The sequence below is a fragment of the Heliangelus exortis genome, chromosome 10 (genome assembly GCF_036169615.1).
Source record: "Heliangelus exortis chromosome 10, bHelExo1.hap1, whole genome shotgun sequence".
NCBI classification, from domain to species: domain Eukaryota; kingdom Metazoa; phylum Chordata; class Aves; order Apodiformes; family Trochilidae; genus Heliangelus; species Heliangelus exortis.
In genome coordinates, this window is record NC_092431.1 from 12,335,413 (window position 1) to 12,356,719 (window position 21,307).

General features: G+C 37.9%; 1 protein-coding gene across 9 annotated transcripts in view; it reads right to left on the reverse strand.

The window, feature by feature from the left end:
* The window catches only part of PDE5A (phosphodiesterase 5A), a 116,023-nt gene that overhangs the window by 44,810 nt on the left and 49,906 nt on the right, over positions 1 to 21,307 (reverse strand). For 3 of the 9 annotated variants that reach the window (XM_071753523.1, XM_071753524.1, XM_071753522.1), the window contains exon 1: positions 11,802 to 12,158. The exons of 2 other annotated variants lie outside the window; for them this stretch is intronic. In XM_071753523.1, coding sequence (XP_071609624.1) covers positions 11,802 to 11,905 — 104 coding nt within the window. In that variant the 5' untranslated portion in view covers positions 11,906 to 12,158. 4 more of the 9 variants (XM_071753527.1, XM_071753526.1, XM_071753528.1 and 1 more) reach the window with 3 other exon arrangements.

A 21,307-nucleotide genomic window follows, 5' to 3' on the forward strand; every position in this document is an offset into this window, starting at 1 on the left:
TGCAGAGGAAGAGAACTTTGGCTGTGGCTTTTAGAATACAGAAGATCAGAAGCTTAGATCACAATTTTTGTGCTTGAAAAGTTCTGGTCCTTCCCATTCTTAAGATTTAGATTTTAGTATAAGATGTGTACACATTCATATGAAGACAAAACCTTCTGGTTTAGTTCTGTTTTTCTAGACCTTTACTGACTTTTAAAAATATAATTTTGAACTCTATTCCTCTTTCAAACCACCCGAAGTTCCTCCCTTTTGTTATGCTGCTTCTATACTATTTTTAAGTTAATCTCCCCCGCTCTTTCAGAGTTAGTGAAAAATCTTGTTTTGACTGAAAGCAGAGAGGTTTTGCTCAAAAACTGTCAGGAAGAAAATGAATATTTGTAATTCAGTGCCCTTCAAAATAATGAAAAGACAGTTTTCATGCATCTCTATTTCCTTCCCTTACAGATAATTCTTATTGTCTAACTCAACCCAAACTATTGAGTAACCCCAAAACTGTATTTTTGAAGAGTTTATAACTATTTTAAAATATCATACATATCTAGAGTGTTTCTCATTAACTTAGCACTAAAATACCAAACGTAATAGCGTTCTCACTAAATACAGCATATCTGGAATTATCCATAAGCACACATATCATCAATTGGATAAATATACTTTTTCTCATCATGATAATATTTTCTTTTGCAAAATCTGTCAATTTGTTGTTTGGTTAGTTTGGTTTGGGGTATTTTTGTTTTGGTTTTTTTTTGGGGGGGGGTGTGTCTGGATTACATAATGTATGAGCCTATGAACAGCAAAAATCCTATTAAAAAGTATGATCTCTTGGAAACATTTTGTGGTGGTCATGTTTTAAATTTGGGATATTTTTTATTTGCCTAGCAGACCACAGGAATTTTGAGTGTGAAGCTGAATGAAACCATGGAAATGAGTCAGGTTGGTAAGCTGCTCATTGGCTACATGCATAAGTATATTTTAAAAATGAAAAGCACAGGACACACCATGTTTCCTTACAGAACTGCTTCATCTATATTGTAGAATGTAGTAATGCAAATATAATTAACAACTAAGTCAAAGGAATGTAAGAAATTAAAATCTAAAATTCAGCAATACTAGTTTTATTAGCAAGCAATCCACAACAGGAAACTTACTTGTCTCCTAATAGGAAGGTTTGAAAGAGTTTTTCAGATTTTGCAATCACGTATCAAGCATGCTATGGAAAACTGAACTGATTTAAGAAATAGTGTGAGTGTAAAAGGAGCACCAGGGCAAAAACCATTATGTTACTGTCCCCATTCCACTTAAGTGTAAGTTACCTGGTATTTTTTTCCCCCTCAAAAAAACCTCTCTTACTGAGGTAAATATCACTCAATGTAGCACTGTAAAACCAAATTATCTTATTCACACCAATGGAGCTCCAGACAAGTGAATGACAGACTATTCTCTGTTTTGGTTTCTGTCTGTGTACTGTTATGGTGATCATGCAAAACATTGTATACACGGTTAATATAAATTATAGCCCCAGTGATCTTCAAGACTGAATGGTCAGTGTGGTCACATAGGGCATTTGTGAATCTCTGATGACGAGTCCAAAACCACTGAATGAAAAGTTGGTCACAAGGCAGTGGGAGTTTCACCCCTGAGTTCCACAGAGATAGGATTTTATTCCATGTTTTTGCATTTTCCATGAAGCTCCTGGAATAATGCTTGTTGTAGCAGTAACACATCAGTCAACATCTATTATAAACTTCTCTGCAGTCTAAAGCTAGTCCAATTACTGCAAACATGGTGTCAGAGGACACAATGAAATTCCATTGTTACTCTGAAAGAGATTTGGTTCATTGCTTAGATACTTACAGTTAAACGAAGTAAGCTCTGTTTTTAAAGTGTATTCATAAAAACTACAAGTTATCCTTTTTTATTACAGCGGTGATATATATTTTTTGTGGCAATACCTCATCCAATTGTTTCTTGCAGGAGCATAAAGGAAAGAGCATAAAGAACAATTAATTTTTTATTCTTAAAACTTTGATTCTACCTATATTAATTTATCATACTCAAAAAGGATAAGTATTAAATATGTGAACTGTGACCATGTATTACTGATATACATAATATAGTTTGTATAGGGCAATGTCACATTTGCAAAAGCTGTTTTGGTGACAGCCAAAAGAAGAAGCTAGCATTTGACATTTGGAATTCTCATTTATTAAACTGAATGAGAAAAAAGAATAAAGGTTTTCTTATGAAAATGACCAAAAAGTATCCTTAAGAAAAATATAAAGCTTAAAATGTAAAAATTGGGAAGGAACATTGTACAAGCTCTAAAATCAATGCTGATAACTCTTGTCATTGCAGGTCTTACATTATTTGTGGATTCTGTTTGTTTTACTCTCATGTCCTTAAAAAAAATATAAAGCTATCAGGAAATTTTAGACTTATTCTAAATAAAATTTAGCATCTAGCAGAAAAGAACCTGAAAATTCAAGCTGGATGCATTTGAAGCGTCAGATACGAGAAGTCAGGTATGTAATAGCCAATATTTTTAAAGGACACTTGTGACTTGAACCAGTTTCATGACTGTGTCTGCTAACTTGATTTTTGAACATCAAGGACTGGACTAATGAAAAATAAGATTTAAAATAACCTAGTATCAAATGGAGAGTGTTATTAAACTTGCAAGTGATTAGACATAGGAAGCCATGTGCTTTGTCTAGAAATGCTTGAAAATGCACAGGCATGAACCTAAACTATTGCTGAGTGGCACCAATATGTAGATCAGATCTCCTGCTTATTTACACATGAGGAAAGGGGAATCTAAAATGTTATGAATTTACCTAGCTCTGTTTTACACACATGGATGTGTTGGTATAAGATACCAGGCAGAGAAACATATCTTTTGTGAACAAAGCAAAAACTGAATCAGAACTTTGGTTTATCAGTTGAAACCTGCCATTTTATTTATTCTGGAGTGTTGTGTAATTACGTCCCCTGACCTTAATGGTGTAGTAATAGTAATCAGTAAGTCAAATGTATTCTGAATTCTAATACCAGTTCTCAAACTGTGACCATGAGATAACTTAGTTTTTACCACCCTGCCTTTCTACTATGTAAAATAAGCATTCATTTATCTATTTTATGGAGGTTATTAGGGGATGTAGAACATAAAAACCTTTCACATGAAAGTAATAGCATTTTTTAATAGGATCTGACTACTTGTTAAATTATCTGTACTATTTACAAAGCACTTTGATACTGAACAGAACTATGTGGAGCTGCATAACTACAAAGAACATGTTCCTGTCTCCTTTCATGTCTCATAGATGATGGTCCTGTAATACCAACATTGTCTGAGATTCTCAAAAAGCTCTGTAGGTTAACAACAACAATGAATTGTTAACTACCTGTTTAAACTATGGTTTTCAACTTCAAAACAGGCATTTTTATGTGGGCAACACAAAAGCTGCTCAAATTCATCTGGAATAAGGACAGTGTTCACTGACCTTTACTGAATGCCTCTTCTAACAAGGAAACTATTGAACTGCTTTTACTCACACAGTTCTACATTTGGGTGGAAGAACTACAATTTCACATTAACTGATGTATTCTAACTTGATATAAAATCAGACAAAGTCTTGACATGCATCTGCTTGTTGACACTCAATCCTATTTAATGATTCATGACAACAAGACTATTAACTAATACAACTACTTTCTCAGCTCAGAATTAGGTCATCAAATGTTTGGTACCAAACACCCACTGAACCACAAGTGAGGTTACTAGAAGTTACTAATGAGTGGTATGTGTGATAAAAATGTCATTTTGGAAAGGACTAAAGGAAAAATCAAACACTTGTGACTATTCAAATGAATAGTCTTCATTAAGCATTGGCATTGACAAGAGCTGGTTGTAAGGACAAGAACCTTCCTGTAGAATTAAGTTTAGAAGTTGTAGGAGGGTACTAAACAGCAGCAGGTACTGATCCATAGTGATCTACACAGATAGCTGAAAACAAAAATTACACCAAGATGCAATAATGATAGGATACTGCATCTTACTTACCTCACACAAAGAATAATAATGCATCATAAGAGTACTAAGTAATGAGTAGCTTTCAGTGAAACAGCCAGTAACTCCTGGTTTTCTTTGTTGCTCTCAATTTTTCATATACAACGTGCAAAGTTTCAGTAGTTGTGTGGGATGTTGCTTATTTTTCATTCAAACCAGTAGCTACTGATAACACACTTCAGGAGAGGGACTCTATCCAAACTTTCCTGCTAGAGAATGCCAGTTTACAAGTATCAAAATTCCTGTGGCCTAAGCCTGATAGTGTTGAAATTAACAATATTTCAAGTCAAGCTTGAGAACTATTTTCTTTATTGCTTTCCTTAAAATACCCACAAGATATCTTTATTTCTTGCATCTTGACATAATTTAAACACAGAAGTCATTTAAAGCATTAATAATGACTTGAAAACTATTCAGTTTTAACAAACGAGTTTAAAAGTTAAACTCACCTGGATATACTTTTCTTCCCATTTTCTTCCCAGTAATTTCTATTTCACAATCCAGTTCTAAGTGTTTCTGTTTCCTTTCTGCAACTTTCAAACTTAACTCTACAGGAAGGCCTTAGACCCTTTCCAACTATAGTTACTAGAATGCTATTTGTATCAGGAGTCAAATACATCAGCATAAATCTAACTTTAAGCATGTCAAGTGGCCTGACTGACTTCTGTTTGAACACAGATCTAAACCACAAATTCTAATTCGTGTTTAAAACCATACACAGGAAAGAGTGAAATAACAACTTTTTAGAGCTATGAAATAATGTAAATCTTGTCTGAATACCCATATTATTTTTTAAAATAGGAGGCAGAAGTTGCTTTATTACTTGAAGCAAAAGTATTTGAAATGGAGGACTAACACTAACAGGCTATTCCTGGATTTAAGAATAGCCTATTTTCAAGTTTTCTTCAACAACTAAACTGCAAGCTTAACATTTTACAAGAAAGTGTTCCTCCATATAAGGGACCTTCTATTTACACTACAAAGGAATAAATCCTCAGGGATAAAGTTCAAATTCTAAAACATGGCCTTTATTTGTCCTTCACATTTACTTCTTGTTCCAAGGAGGAAAAAAAAAAAAAAAAAAAAAAAAAAAGATGTACCTAATGATTTTATTGTGGAAAGGAACAGGACAATGCCAGTGACTTTGATGAAAGATGGATTAGAAATTAAGTTAACATCTGCCTGGTGACTTCATGTACGCCTTAGGCCCCTCATCAGTTCCATTTAAATTCCTAAAATAGGACTTAAGCTGTGCAGAGGTTCTGGGATGCCTCTCTTTGCTGGAGTGAGGTCACCATAATGCACAAAGAAATGAGAAAAGATATATATATTTTACTAAGCAAATATATCTTGTGGTTTTATTTTCAGTGCCAGATCCAATGTGAAATTACAACCATTGAGATATTCATGGGGCCATTTCATTAAGGCTTCTTTTCTGGCAGTTTATAAAGAGCTCCTTTTGTATTTAATACCTGTTTTATTTTCTTTTCTTCAAGCAAATCATATAAATGAGAAAGCTGTCCATGTAAATTCCAGCAAGGAAGAGTAGGAATTGTATGTCGTAAGGTTTTAAATTATATTTGTTTGTGATTCTTGCTCCAAGTCATACATTACCACACAATTCAGCTTTAATCTATGATATTCAACTAAGCATGAACACAGGCTATGATGTACTTTGTTTGCTCTGAAGACATCATTTGTGATGTATTATGAATCTTATCCTTGTGTAAAGAGCTAGCACAATGTCTACACACTGTGGAAGTCTCACTTCAGCTTCAAAATTCAACTGACTGATATTTTTATTTTAGGTATGGAGTCTTTGTCCTAATCATGTATAAGGACATGAATTTTCTCCTCATAATGATTCTTCAGCACAAAACTATGAACTTTTATTAGAAATAGAAGAAAAGTGTCTAACTTTCTTGTCTCCCACAGAGGCAAAACTGTCTCAGATCCTATTTTTCTTCCCAGCTGTCAGAAGTTTGACTCTGTTCTCTGAAGTCCTCCTGGTAAGATCAAAAAAATGGAAATAACATTTGGTATGCCTATTGGCATTATCAAAGTATTGTAATATGATAGTAAGGTTACCCTGAAATAAAAGAAGGCAAAAAGAGATATTAACTGTCAAAATAGTTCAGGCCATCTTATTTTCTATCTGTTTTATCTGGTTTACCAGTTCTATTTTAATTAATGTATTGTGCATGCCTGTTCGTCCTTTTATTATCTAGGGCAAACCACACGTAGTAAAGGCACATTCTCCTTGTAGCTGCTTACCACTATCTTCTGACAAGATTATCTTCACACTAAGTATTCTGTGTAGGAATTCCACTTATAGATCTTTTGGAACTGAAGATCTAAATTGCTAAGATCTAAATTTCTTAGAATTTACCAAATTACAGCATCTTCATTCTACAGTAATTGCTTTTTTTAGATAGTTTCCAAAATACTCCAGCACACACCTAAATTGCCAAAACCACTTAATTATATTTACAACTTCATGAACATGTGTAATATTTCTTAATTTCCTGAGTGCTTTTTGAATTAGAAATTTAAAATATTAAGCAGTGACCTTAATGCGTTGCAGTTATGAAGAAAGGCATAAAGATATGGATACATTCTTTGTAAGTGGAACAACTATGGAGATAATTAGACCAACAAGAAAACTCCCAAGATTTTATAGAATTGAATTTTTTTTTTTCTGTACTTCATTCTCAGAAAAGCTTTTTAAACATCTAACAAAACCAAGTAAGTGGGAGAAAATATTCTGATCCCTATATTAACACCACTATTTCCTGTGGTTTTCCAGCCACGGTGCAAAGAATCAGGGGGCCTGCCATCCTCTGGTAAATGCTTCTGAGTTTTCATATACTTGCTCCAAAAATTAACTTCAATTAGAAAAAAATAAGCACATATATATATATTACTGAACAAAACAATAACATAATGCATAAAACATATTGTATTTATGAGAATAAAAATCAAATAGCCAGCTCAAATTGAAAGCCATTTTTTAAAGTCCTCTAGACACAGAGATTAGAAAGCAAATGTCTTAGTAATTTAGTACTGCAGGCAACACATTACAAACTGATTGTCCACCAGCCATCAAGAAGTTTAAAAAACACAAACCACAACAGTACTTGAGTTTTTTTCAAAGTAATAAATATAATTGATATAATCAAGTTTTTGAATTTCAGCGAAGTACAGTTCTCCAGGAAATGCCACTTCTGGAATCCTCAGTGAAGTGCTATGAAGTACCACGATGTTTAGGACATCTATTTTTCCAAACACAACCACCCCACCTTAATTCATTTGTAAATATTTCCCAACACTGCTAATAAATCAGATGTATTTTAAACAAAATAATCTTGTTAGCACTTAAAGACATATAAGACTTGGGTTAATAATTGTACTTAGCATGCCATACATTCAGGAAACCTGACAAACACTGCCTGGAAAAATGCAATTGCCTCTAACCCAAGAGAAAATTTTTACTTTGGCTGTTTGGGGCAGTCTGCTGCTTCTGATCTCAAAGTATGCCAAGAAAGAAGCATTCACATATTTTTAAATGTAGAGACAAGCAGAAAGTCAGAAACGCAGAACTAAAGGTTAAACTAAGTAGAATGTTCAAACATGACAATGCACCTTTTTTTTTTTTTTTAAGGAACATAAAAACATAGACAAAAAGGGTAATGAATTCAGCCACAAATGCAGTACAATTTAGTGACAAAAAAGGCTGCAGAATGTGTCTTTATTATGCCTATTTAGAACTATTATACTTGTAGCAGCAGCTACAGAGCATTTAACAACAGTATGGTTAAGCATAGGATACTATCTAAAAGAAGAATTATTTTATTTCAGAATGTTTCTGCTATCTCTTGGATGCCAGGATATGAGAAGCAATTTGAAACCTTTGAAAGGGGAAAAATAACAAAAGGAGATGAAAAAAAAAAAAAAATTAGTAAAATAAACAGCTTTGAAATAATTAGAAACTCTTCAACACCTAAGCATGCAGTAAAACTGTAAGCCAGCACACTGCATATCACAAAGTTCACCAAATTCATCTTGTCACTGAGCGTGCTCGTGGCACACTTTCCCTTTCTTGTTCTGCACTTTGATCATGCTGTAACAACGTTTCATGAATAATAGCTATCTATATTATCTCTGTAAACCACTCATCTCCCTGGTACCAAAATAAAGTAATAAACAACTGCTTCTGTTGCTTCCTGCTCACGGGATCACAGTTTATTCACATAGCCAAAGGAGGAAGTAATTTAAAGCTATTCACATGGATTACATGCTTGTAGGATTGCAGCCTTGAACTGTACTGGTGGACGTCAATCAAGATAGCTTTATTGCAGACTATGTCAGTCCATCCACCCATCAGAGACTCGAAGGAGTTATGTGGCCTGCCTGTAGACACTATCAACCTCAAGGCATTGCAGGGTCAAAATATGAAGGATAAATCATGTATATATACCTACATTCTGCAACATATTTTAAGGGAGAGGAGGGAGGCAGGTGCAAATTTAAGTAGGTGACCTGCAGACTGCCTCCACAAGAATCCAGAATACAGACTGAGGACCCTAGCAACTATAACAGGTGTCATGTTATGAACAATAATTAAAACAAACTAATTGTTTGTTTTGTGAATAAAAAAACATGTCCTTTTAAAGTGCCACCTTCCCAAAAATTCTATTTTATTTTAAACAATGAAAACAGATACTAGTATCAAGCTGCCCTGTGAAAATTCGAACACAAGGTACCTATTACCTATGTAAAAACATGTGACTTCCATGCTTAAAAAAAACCCCAAAAACACAACAAAACAAATCTGCATATGACCACTCAAAGCATTTATTGTATAATTATTATTTAGATACCTAATTAAAACCTTTTTTAATGGGAATTACCAAAAAAACTACTGTGTAAAACACTATGGGAACTAATCAGTTGCAGAGAAAAAAATATATATTATTTAATGCATATTATAAAATTGCTAAATTAGGTTCTGATTCAAAGTTCGTTACTCTCAGTAGAAAGGGCTTGCATTTCTCTGTAACAAATGGCCAAGATGTTTATTTTTTCCTATTCCTGAGGAACAGACACAGGAACTATCTTTAAGTATCAGCAGTTGTGCCTTGCAATGTGAAGTAGAATACGCCTCTGTGCTCTGCAGGATACCAAATTAACTAACTCCTTGGTCTACTGCTTATAGGACCTGTGAGAACTCTGAGATACTACAAGGCAAAACAGAAAATAACAAGTAGTAAATTAAGATTAGAAATCTAGTTCAAGGAACACTGCTTTACTTGACAGAGTAAACATAATGATAAGTAACAAAACATTAACAGCATAGTCTGTTCAATTTATTGCTATATTGCCATTGGACAAAGATTCAACTAAAACAAAGCAAAGAATTAAAATTTTTAGTGTTATTTAGAGCTTGAGAGAAAGACTGATGTGGACATGAAACCTTTTTACAGAGAACATCAGTTATTTCAAACTGCTCAGCTTTTCAGGATACCATTTCAGTGAACAAAACTTGAACTGTCAGTCAAGAAGCTTTTTTCAAATACAAACTTACATATAAAAGTTTTCCTTATATTGTTACACTTCTCTGTTTATACAGTAAGAAGAAAAAAACACCCAAACAACACAACATTCCATGCAAGACAGCAGAGAGTTTTGAGACAAATGCAATATTTCCAATACTTCAAAAACATAATGGAATTGTTGCCAAGCAAGAACTCAAAGTCAACAGTTTTCAGGCAAAGTCCTGTATAAATGCAAAGGCATTGCCATCCTGGTGACATGGCTGAATTGTATTTTGCAAGCTACTGCCTATTTCAGACCCCCACTAACACAAAAGTGTGTATCAGCATTAAAAAAAAAAAAAAAAAAAAAAAAGACCAAACCTCTCCATGGGTAAAACAAATCTGACATAGCGGTTACTATTAATTAGAATTCCTATTTGTTCAATAGTACTTCCAGTTTCCAAAGGAAGTGTGACAGGCTGAACTAATAATACTCTACTTCTCAAAGCTGCTAACACCCTATTTCCTGGGCAAACAAGCTGCCCTTCAGTTACACACCATGCTCTAGTGTTCAGGGGGAGTACTTAGGTTCACTGCTTCCATCAAGGCATCCTACACCTATGCACAGCTTTTTTGTTTAAAAGAAAAATTTTAAATCAACATTTAAAAGACACTTTTAAAGGCATTTTATTATTTTTCTGTTAAATGAACCTAAACAAGAAGCAGCAGAAGAAAGGGAACCGCACGACAGATGGTCACAAGCAAGTGGGTGACCCCTGAAGCTTGCTGTGAGTCAATTATCAATGCGGATTTCTCTTCTTACCGCCCCATCCCATGTAAAAAGGAGCCGCAGCAAACTCTCATCCATCCCTGTTAAGTGACTCGGTAAAGAGAATCAGCAGCCGTGAGCAGATGGTGCGAGCGGCTCAGAACAGGAGAGGAGAGAAGGGAGCCCGCGGAGACGGAGTGTCCAGGAACAAACCACAGGATTTACTAATCCGAGCTCTCCACTAAGATGTACCATGGGAGCTGCACATCGTCTGTGCTCTGCATCACCACTGATTAGTTTATCGGAAAATATGCAAAATGGAAACCTGACTCCACTTCTAAAAATAGCCAAATTTACTCGCTTTCAGCGTGAAGTCCCACTCCTGAAGTGTGGCAACGGCGAGCAAGTACCTCGTCTTATCTCCGAAAGGCAGCATTTCAAGCCGGGGTGGGGGAGCAGAGATGAGCTTCTCAGCTCTTTACATCAGGTTCTTCGCAAGAACCAACTCGGAGGAAAAGAGCCGAGCCCCCAGCAGCCGCCTCCGACCAGTACTGCTGAGCTCCCGGCAGCCCCGCGCTGCCCCCTGCCGGCCTCGCTCTGCCCACCCCGCAGCGATGCCCTTCCTTACTGCCCTTCCCTGAACCTGCAGCCCCGCTTCCCCCCCTTCCTCCCAGGCTCCGGGGTGCAGCCCGGCTCCTCTACAACTGCTGCGCTGCGATTGTGCTGCGCTGAGGTGCTTGACCCTTTGTCCAGACCCCCGCGACCCCCTCCTCGGGCGGGGCTCTGCTGTCCAGTGCATCACGTACAGCTTTTGAGGCCGCTCTCTAGCTCCCCTGGCACTTAATTCATCGCCCTCCGTCCGGTGGCCGCCGAAATGTCAAAAAGGTAGCAAGCCCACAGAGCGACTGAGCTCTTCAAGACCAGCCCTTTGTTTAGAGATCACCAAGTACTGACAGAACCCGCCCTCCCGAAGAGATCAGATGTTATCTGAGGCTTCAATATATTACTACTTCCTACAGCTGGGAAAATATATTGCTTGCTACTGTAGGTTGTCTATGGCTGTTTTTAACCAAGGCAAGAACAAAATAAATAAATATGCATAGGCCCGGGGCAGGAGCTCGGAGGCTGGGACAGCTTCACGGACCTGCGGGCGCTCGGCCGCCGTTACCCGGAGGCGGCTTCACCGCAGCAGGGCTGCAGCGACCCAGGGGGAGGGATGGCAAAGTCCGTGGCGCGCCCGCATGTGCACATGGACATGAGGACAGCTGAGGGGGGCTGCTGTTTGTGTCAGTTTTCGCTCTTTCGAGAGTGGGGGTGGCGGGGGAATAGCTTTTTTCCTTTATTTTCTTTGGAGACGATAAAGGGAAACGGAAGAGCAATCTTCTGCTGGGGAGAAAGGCTCTGTCTCTATCCGCCGCCGCTCCGGTCTTACCTTGTAGCTTTCCTAACAAAGTAAGAGCGGGTAAAGTCGCCGTGACCGTCCATCCACGATTCCACCGCTTCCTGCTCTAGCGGGGGCGGGCAGCTGCGCTCCATGCTTGGCACAGCCGCTCCCGCCGCCGTTCTGCCTCCTCCTGCCGCTGCCCCCGCTGTCGGTGTTGCTTTCCCCCCTCCAGACCCTCCTCCCGCTGCCGATGCCCTCGGCCCGGCGGGGGTCCGGCCGCCTCCCTCTCCCCCGCCGCTTTCCTCCTGCTCCCAGGTGTGAGGGCAGCAAGGCACCCCGGTGTCCGGCCCCAGCGCCGCGCTGGCGGCACCTCAGTTCATCCCCGGCCCCGCCGCCCGTCCCGTAGAGGCCAACCCGGCTCCACCTCCGTCGCGGCCCCGCAGAGTCCCGGGGGGCTGCCGTGCCCCTGCCCCGCCCCGTCCCGCCCCGCCCCGCCCCGCCCGTCCCGGCCCTGCAGCCGGGGTCACCGACGGGGAGTCCCGGCGCTGGTGATGCCCACGGCGGCGCGGGAGGGAGAAGTGTAGGTCGGCAGAGACTGGCGGCTCTTCTGGCCTGGAGCTGTTAGCCCAGGCGGTCCCCGCGGGGCTGGGGGAAAAAGGAAAAGCTACGAAAAAGTAAATTGTTCCCCCGCAGTCTGGCAAAGGCGGTTTGCTCCCCTGCCTCCACTTGACAATTACCTTATTTTCAATTTATGACCTGTTTCAGCCTGAAAAAGTGCTGTGTTGTGATTTTGGAGTATTTCACTGCAGGATGTCAATCTCTGACGGACCTCAGCCTCGATACAAGTACTAAAGCCCCGGCTTTTCAATCCTTCATACCTACAGTGAAGCTTTTGAAACCATTTTAGACACTTAGTAAGCACAGCCTAACTTTAAATATGCTCCAGACTCATAGCTCCTACTTTCTCTACTATTAGACAGTTAGGATTGAAATTTTTGGTAATGCTGAGCATCACATTCAGGTATTGCAGTTTCATAGATAAGTCGTCCTTGCACACCTACGCAATTTTTTCAATGCTTTTAGAGCCTCAATATTCAGAGACTTGGCAAGAGTCTGGATTCTTCCGCCTGAGAAGGACCAGCAGCAGGAACGTCACAGCAAAGGGATTATGAGCCTGTCCATGAGCTTGGGGGAGTTTTCTGTCTCTTTGTGTCACATCTGTGCATGTCACTCTCTTTAGCGTGTGTATCTTTGGACTACAAGGCTTTTTGTGTAACATGAGACATGCAGATAGGGAAGTTTTATAGGAGCATTATTCTGTTATAAAGAGAATCTCAGGAAAAAATTGCATGGTTACCCAAGAGCAAATGTGAAGACAAAATTAAGACAAGACATGCTGCAAGAGTCAAGCTGATATTCAAGGCAAAGAGAAATCTTTCAGCAGGGAAGTAGAGAATTGCCAAGCAAAGTGCATCAATAGGCAACGTGGCACTAAATGAAGCTGTTAGAGTCAAAGCCTGGAAAGTGACGTATATTGGAAAAAAAGAAAATAAGCCTAACATGCCACTCATATATTTATAAATTAACCATTCCATTTCAGGAAAAGTATTTTGAGGCTATAGTAGACATGGTAACAAAAGCTTCTAAGCTAGGCAGAGCTTTTGGAAAAATGTTAGAATGCTTAAAATGTATACCAATTATGTAAACCATACAATTATAAAATGAAGATTTTAGAAATATCTGAAATACCATTCCCGGAATGGTCTCATACAGTTGATTGATCACCTCAAAAGTATTTATCCCATCTCAAAAGTCAATTCCAGAATTGTCAGAGGTGATCTAGACAGGAAAAACAAGGATGACCAAACACGTGGAAATATGTTTGCTGTAAAGAGGCAGAAAGAATTTGTTTATAAAAGGATGGATACAAATATTTAAAAAGTAAGAGGTTTTCTCTCTGGCTCATAGGCGAATAACAAGGTAATGGTCAATAAAATTTTATCAGCTGCAATACATAGTGTCTCATTTCATGTAATTAGGAGTAGTAATAATAAAAATAAGCATTTTTACTGCAGTCAAGTAAGCCCCAGTCAAGAACAGATACTGTACTGAGCACTATAAACATGCCATATTAAATGCTAGGGTGTACAGAATCCATGTACTTCAAGGTACCAGGACCCCTGGGTGAAGCTGCCTCTGCTGTGGCCAGCTGTGCCCAGGCTGGGCCAGTGTGTGCAGGACAGTGTACTGGGGGAGGAGGGGTCAGGCAGTGCAACAGCATTGTGCATTTTGCTTGAGCTTGGCAACCATGTCATTATTTAGCTTGCAGATAAGAATAAGTAAAGCCTAAGCAAATTATCTTCCAGTGAATTTAAAGGCTAAGCAAGTTCAAAAGTTTGCTACCTAAGGAAAGAATGGCATAGTCTTTCCCAAAGTAAATAAAAATGGAACAGCTGGGGGGGAAAAAGGATACTTACTATGTATCCTATGAATGTCCATGAATAATAATGAACATGCTGTTTTCATTTTGAATAATTAATAAGAACAAATGTGAAAGTATGTAATCAGAGAAGTATTTCTGTGATACTTCATGCTCAAATAGCTTTATTCAAACCTATTTGAAAGTAACATTTCTGTATCATCCCCCTTTAGAAGAGAAGAAAATAAGGTTTTAAAGGTCACCATAGTTGAATTATTTGCCTTACCTAGTCATTAGACAAATAGGAGCAGCATTTAGCTTTTCTAAGAAGTTGGAATTGGCTATCTACCATTCCTTAAATATGGAAAACAGTTGGTCCTTTTTGGCTCCTAAAGCAAATATAGGCCTGTACTAAATTGTCAGTGAAAATAGAATATCATAAGGTTGAGGAAAGAATTCCCATAAATATTAGCCAGTGCTTTACAGACACAGGTGAACACACATGTAGTGGAAGAATGATAAAATTAGTAAAGCAAGTTTCTATTTCCCTTCCACTACTTAAGTCACATAAAGAGAATGAAATATCCACCAAAATCCAATTAATTTAAAATCTAATTGTTACGTTAGTGATGAAAATGCTAAATCATGAGAATGTCTCATTAGTTTATTCTCTCAGTCTTTTCCAAATAATTACTGGAAATGCTTCCCAAATAAATTTAGCTATGCAGAGCTGCTCACTCCCTGCATAATCTAGCTTCTCCTCTGAGATAGCATGGCATATGTCCTACAGGAAGCCATGTAAAACAGTAGCTTCCTCCTATTTTGATTTCAATGTGATTGAGCCTTCGCATCAACAACCAGAATTATTGCTAGTCTCAGGAAAGCAGCAGACTCTCAAAGTTGTAATATCCAGAAATTTGTCTGAAAAATACTCTCTTACTTTATTTCCTAAAAAATGTAACTCAGAGTTTGAGTGTAACATATTAGCATTTAATTTGTCAGCGGACCACTGTGCTCAATTTTTAACCTTTTCTATTTTACACTGAAGTATCAAGTTAAATTTGGAGCCTCTCCTCTTTCTCTTTCTTTTTCTCACCCTTGTCTCCTTTCAGCTCTTCCTTAAATGTCATGTTTTCCAGCTCTCTGACCATTGTTTTTCACTTTGGATAGTTCCCAGATTGTTCCCACCATTTTTGCAGTGTCTCACTGAGCTAGAATCAAATAATCCAGCTGAACACATATCAGTACTAAATAAAGTAGAAGGGATATTTTGGGTATCTTGCAGGCTATGTTCCTGATAATACAGTTGTGCTTGGATATGCCTCTTGGCACTAGGCTGATATTGTTGACTTGTGGTCACCAACTCTATTCTCTTTCCCCTTCTAAATATTTATCCCCTTTCTAAATATTCGTCATGTAGTCTGGTGTTGCCTGTGTACCTGCCTACCTCTGCCTAACCATATTTTCTAGCTCTTGAATATTTTCAATTTAGTCCTTTGCTTGAAATCCATTTCACCAATTTATCAAGATTATTTTGAATTCTATGCAGTCCTCTGATATGTACTTGGCCTCACCAAGATTAGCACAAATTTGCTGAAGGACACAGGTCTGGTTGATGGTTTGGTATCATGCAGGCAGTTGAAATTGTAGTAGGACTTCTAAGCATCACTACTGGTTTAGCTAGCTAGAGCTTCTGGTGCCTATGGGATGCAAACATGTCTTTAGTGAACATGCAGACACAGGCCTGATGCAAGCAGGGAGGTTATGCCATAGTTGCATCGTGTGGGATAACAGTAAATGCAATACATTGACTGGCTCAAATGGGCTACAGTCTGCATTAACTGAGAACCCATGTAGTCCGTTTCCACTTGTATTCAGCAGATCCTTATGGGTTTCTATCATGTTGACAGCAGAGGCTGTCATCACCTGTTCTTTCTTTTAACATGTATATAGAGTTTGGCAGAATTAATATAGTAGGTAGTAGGTAAGTAGGAAACTTGTGTAGGTCGTATTTCATTCCAGGACTTCTCAAGTGCATAATAAACCCTTTAAAAAATTTTTTTTTTTAAATTTATATAGCTTATATGAAAGACCTTTGTGATAGCTAGAGGGTAGTTATTTTCAATTAGCCGTTGCTCTTATCAGCACTTTTGCTAGTAACTGTGATTCAGAGGTGTTTGGCTTATACTTAGACTTACAGATAATTAAGAAGCCAAATTATAAGGGTTTTTTTTCCCTAGTTGTTGTCAGTGGGAGGAGACTTAGTGTTGAACTACATAAATCAAAGATTAGTCAGATGTTTTTCAAGTACAATTTGGACCTTACTGTTCAGGATTGTATAAGCTGCACCCTGACGCCATGAGAGCAGTGCAACAGCTTTCACTCATGCTGATGGATCCAGAATTTAATTCCATTCACAGCTGCAGTCTCAAAAGTTTTAGAACTGTCCCCGCCCCGTGCCCAGTAGCTACAGGTATTTTTCCCACCACTATGCAGCTCTCTGCTCTCATCTCTCTTTGATGTTTCTTAAACCTAATGGGGGTCTGCAGCAGATAAATTCTGTATCTAGAGACCAGGGTATGTATCAAAATCTGTTGAGAATCTGACCAGCACTGGCACAGTGGGCAGCAGGATGTACTGCTCAGTGTTTTCTGCTGTGACTGTAACATAGCACACCAGAAATGGAACATGGGGGAAATACTCTCCTGGGGGAGAAACAAGAAGTAAGTCACAATAGTTTGAAATACATTACTGTCATGATGATCTCCTCATGTTTCCTAGTGACTGTCCATAGAGCCTCACCCAGAAATTCAGAATTAGTGCAAGATTTTAGACAGACTATTGTTTTTATTTCGGGATTTGAATCCAAGTATATTGTTTGCACAGTTAGTCTTCCTGGATGCTGAAAGTTTCTATTTGTTTTCCTTGGCATTTATCTGTCTTCAGTAGCATGTATGAAGCTCATTATGTTTTTTCCATTCATTTGCTATCTACTCTCTTATTTCCTTATGCATAAACCATAGTTCTCTGTTAAACTTCTCACATATTAACCTAACAATTGGAGTTTCTGAAGACCCTGTCACCACAAATGATTAGTACTGTTTCTCTCAGTAAAGCCCTTGGTTTTCTGGTGATGTTTTTTTCAGTGCATTTTCCTAGTAATGATCTCTTTGAAACCATAGAGAGGTTTAACTGCACCAATGACACCTACCAACTATCCCCTAACTTGTTTAATAAAAAAACTTTTTGCCTACACTTTGCTCTGAGAATGTGCATCTGCGTGGGTCTACTATTACTGTTTCTTTATTTTCAGAGTCACTCCTTGTCACAAAATAATTTTCCATCTTGGACCTTTCAATTAACATCTTTGTCTTCTCTGTGTTAATATGTATATTCTCCAGACCTTATTCCAGTGATCTTAGTTGGCCTGTGTTAATGGCCTCCCTTCCCATTATGTATCACTTTGTAAATTTTGTAGTTTGCAGCTTTTTTCAACAATAATCATCTATTTTTGTTCCAATTGTTCAGTATGGTCTGGGTCCATTTAGTGTAGACCTCACTGACATACACTGCTGGGATTTTTAAACAAAAATGTTGTAATGTGTGAGCCAAAGCCCTAGAAAAAGCTTACAAAAATTACCTTTATCAAACTAACTCATCATCTCATAGGCAAAAAGGAAGGTTTATTTTTTCTGACAAGACTAATTTTCTGTGTTGACTGGCTTTAATTGTACAGTGATTGCATTCTATGATTTGCAATTTCCATATTAAATAACGGAACAATGCTTGCTTTTCTCTTGTCTTCAGAAACTCGTGGCATATCCAGGAAGTTTTTTTCTTAGTGTAGTTGGTTTTAATTTTCTTACTGAGGTTTAGAGTTAACACCTGTTGAACAAGTATTATTTTACTTTCTGATATTTTGGGACCTTCAGAAGTGAACATAGGAATTTCTGCTTTGATACATCCCATAAGGAGTGTTTCAGTGGCCCAGAGGTGGTTAATCTTTCTGGTACTGTTTGTTACTATCACTATTGAATTTTATAACCCAGGATATAACTTTTACAAAGGGATATATGCAGTTCATGTCATTGTTTTCTATTTACCACAATAGCATCTGTTTAGACATTTCCCTGGTAACACTGTAAAGCATCTGCTGTACACTAAGTCATCCAGAACATATTTCAGTGCAGAATCCTGCTGCAGATAAAAGTAATAAAATTGGCTAATGACAATTTTTTAAATCATTTTATGCATCTGAAGCTATACTCTCATACTCTCACTGATGTTATTTACTTGGAGTAACAGAAGCCTTGATCTTGTCTAGACCCCAAAGTAATTAAACTGTTGAACATTTCCTATTGATCTCTGTGTATAACATTTTTGGTGTTCCTTTGACCCAGCTTGCATGGTGCTTAACTGAATAAAATAACTTTTTGACCCATTAGAAGGAAACATACTTTAGTAAAGCTGTGATCTGATTTACTCATGAGAACAAACATAATTGGCATTCTTTATGCATCACTGGTTCTGGAAAAAAAATATTAATTAAAATCATCATACATTCTACAGACCACAACTGGAGTCAGGACTTCTTTGTACTGGAAGCTGCACCACAAATATATCACTTGTTTGGGTATGTCATCAAATATTCACATATTTTTTTAATTTATGGATCGACAGGAGGGAGGGATGGAGGTTTATACCCAGACCAATACAGACCATACAAATAAACATAGACTATATCACTACAGAATTATGCAGTGGGCATAAAATTGTTGTCAGGGCATTTTAGGAATGCACAGGAGCATTATTGTAATTAAGTAAGGCTTTGATCTATGATTGTGAAAGACCAACAAAAGTAAACATTAAATAAAGTGAATATAATACTTATATATAAGATTGATATTATAATCTAAAAGCATAACCAAAAAATCTTTGCTGTTCTGACAAGGAAAATGTGTAAGAAATTTGTAACTAAGGCTACCTGTAGCATTGTTAAGTGAATATATTTGGCTTGTATGGCATTTTAATTATACTCAAAACTTATGAGACCAGTCAGATTGGAAAGGGGTTGTTAGAAATGAGTGTGTATCTGTATCTGGATCCCATCTGATTTTTTTGGAGGGGCATGGCGTACTCAGGATCCTTCCATTTTCTCCTTCAGTTCTCATGGCTACACCTCAGGACATCTATGGGGCTCCGAGGGAACCTGAACAAGTGTATTCACAGAATACCATTGCTAATCCCAAATTAGATGCAATCTGGTGGGGAAGTGTTCCCCACAGGGACTTTTTTTTTTTAAGCCTTGGCTGATCTGAGGACTTGGAGCTTTCAAAACCTTTTGATACTAGGTTTGTTTATGTCTGGTAAATAAATGAAGAAAACTATTAGAGCAAATCAGTGAAACGGATCTTTAGATTCTCCCATCAAACAGGTTGGGATCATCTACCTGAAGGAGTTATGCTGGTTTTCTTAAGAAAATAGTGAGTGAGACAAGAACTACCAGGTCCAAATTGCTGTGGCTATATATCTTTTCACACTTGGTACTCTGTTTCTGAAATTGCCACTTACATTTCATCATGTTTTCTACAGCCATGGGGTTACACAGCTACTTCTGGCAGTTTGTACTATCCTATGTCCTGCAAGAGACAGAAGGAGCTATGTCAACAGCAAGCTGTGTGCTGCAAGCAACAACTGAAAACAGCGAGTGTCTGCCTGATCTGATGGCCTTTGGTTAGACACCTTGGAATTTAAAATGCCAGCCGTGCTGTATGTAAGTACTCCTGGGAGCTGCAGCCAAGTGACCAGCTACCTGGGATATTTTCACTTTAAATATTTAGACAAAAAAATTTTTTTGTCAAAAAATGAAAATGTGAACTATGGCTTTCATCCCTCAAAAGCAAAACGTTTCATATCCAATAAAGGAGACAAGTATGTGCATATTAGCTGGTGCAGCATCCCACTTCTAAGGATTTCAGTGTAGCTTTAAGACCAGGGGAGAATCAAACTGTGTGAAAGCAAAACTGCCAGAAAGAGCTAGGTACACAGTGATATTGAAATAAGCACATAATTTTGCTAAACTATTCCAGTTTTAAACAAAAGTATTAAGGAAACTCTTGGTGACCCTAAATTGCCATCCAGCTGCTTGGGATCTAACGGCTGTGCCTGATATTCTTTCTTTCCAACTGCAAAGTCTGGTCTCTTTTCAGAAATTGAAAGAAAAATAATTTCATTTTTATTTCAGCTTATTGAATTTATTTTAATTTTTTTCCCAAGAGAAATGGTTGTCCGAAACAGAAGTTTGTGTTGTGGTCTCACTACTTAGCACCCTTGTGGAAAGGAAATGTGACACAGGATGGCCAGCCTGCAAGGACAACTGAGTGACTGCAGGTTGTGAGCTGGCTTTTCAGTTCACCCTGCACCAAACACATACATAACCCCTACTATTTCCTCCTCTAAATACATGACCAGATGACAGAAGTGAAAAATGGACTGAAAGGCAGGATTTTTGTGTAGGTGTTGTACATGTTTTTTATCTGTAATTTTTTTTTCCTTAGTTAGAGATCTAGAAGAGGGACTTTATGCATTTTACAAGAAATCTATGCTTCCTAGAGCACATGGTAAACACTTACAGTACAGTTGATCTTAACAGACAAAAGCATATGCAGAAATGTATTGCAGTACATTACATTTATACAGACTCCAGATTAATTTATGCTGCATGATCTGAATTTGCAGTGTATACATTTGTGTTATAATAAACATCTGTTTTATCTTTGACGTCTGACTTTATGGGGTTTGTGATGAAAAGCCACTGATGATTGAATTTGGATTAACAAGGTTGGATTTTGTAATTACAGGAAAATGGCTACTGCAGGTTCCCCTGAATGACACTTCTTCCTCTGTGCTTCCTTCAAAGTCCTGAAAACCCAGAACAAATCAGGCAACATTTCTCCCTGTGTTTTTTCAGTATAAAGGAAAACCAATGTGCTATTGATAGCTGACCAGAATAATTCTTCTGGTAAATGTACATCTTCTATCAAACTACTGCTTAAGTATCTTTCAGACACGGATTAATTTCTCATTCTAGCATTTCTGTCTTACACAAAATTTTTTGTTAGTTTATAGGAGAAAA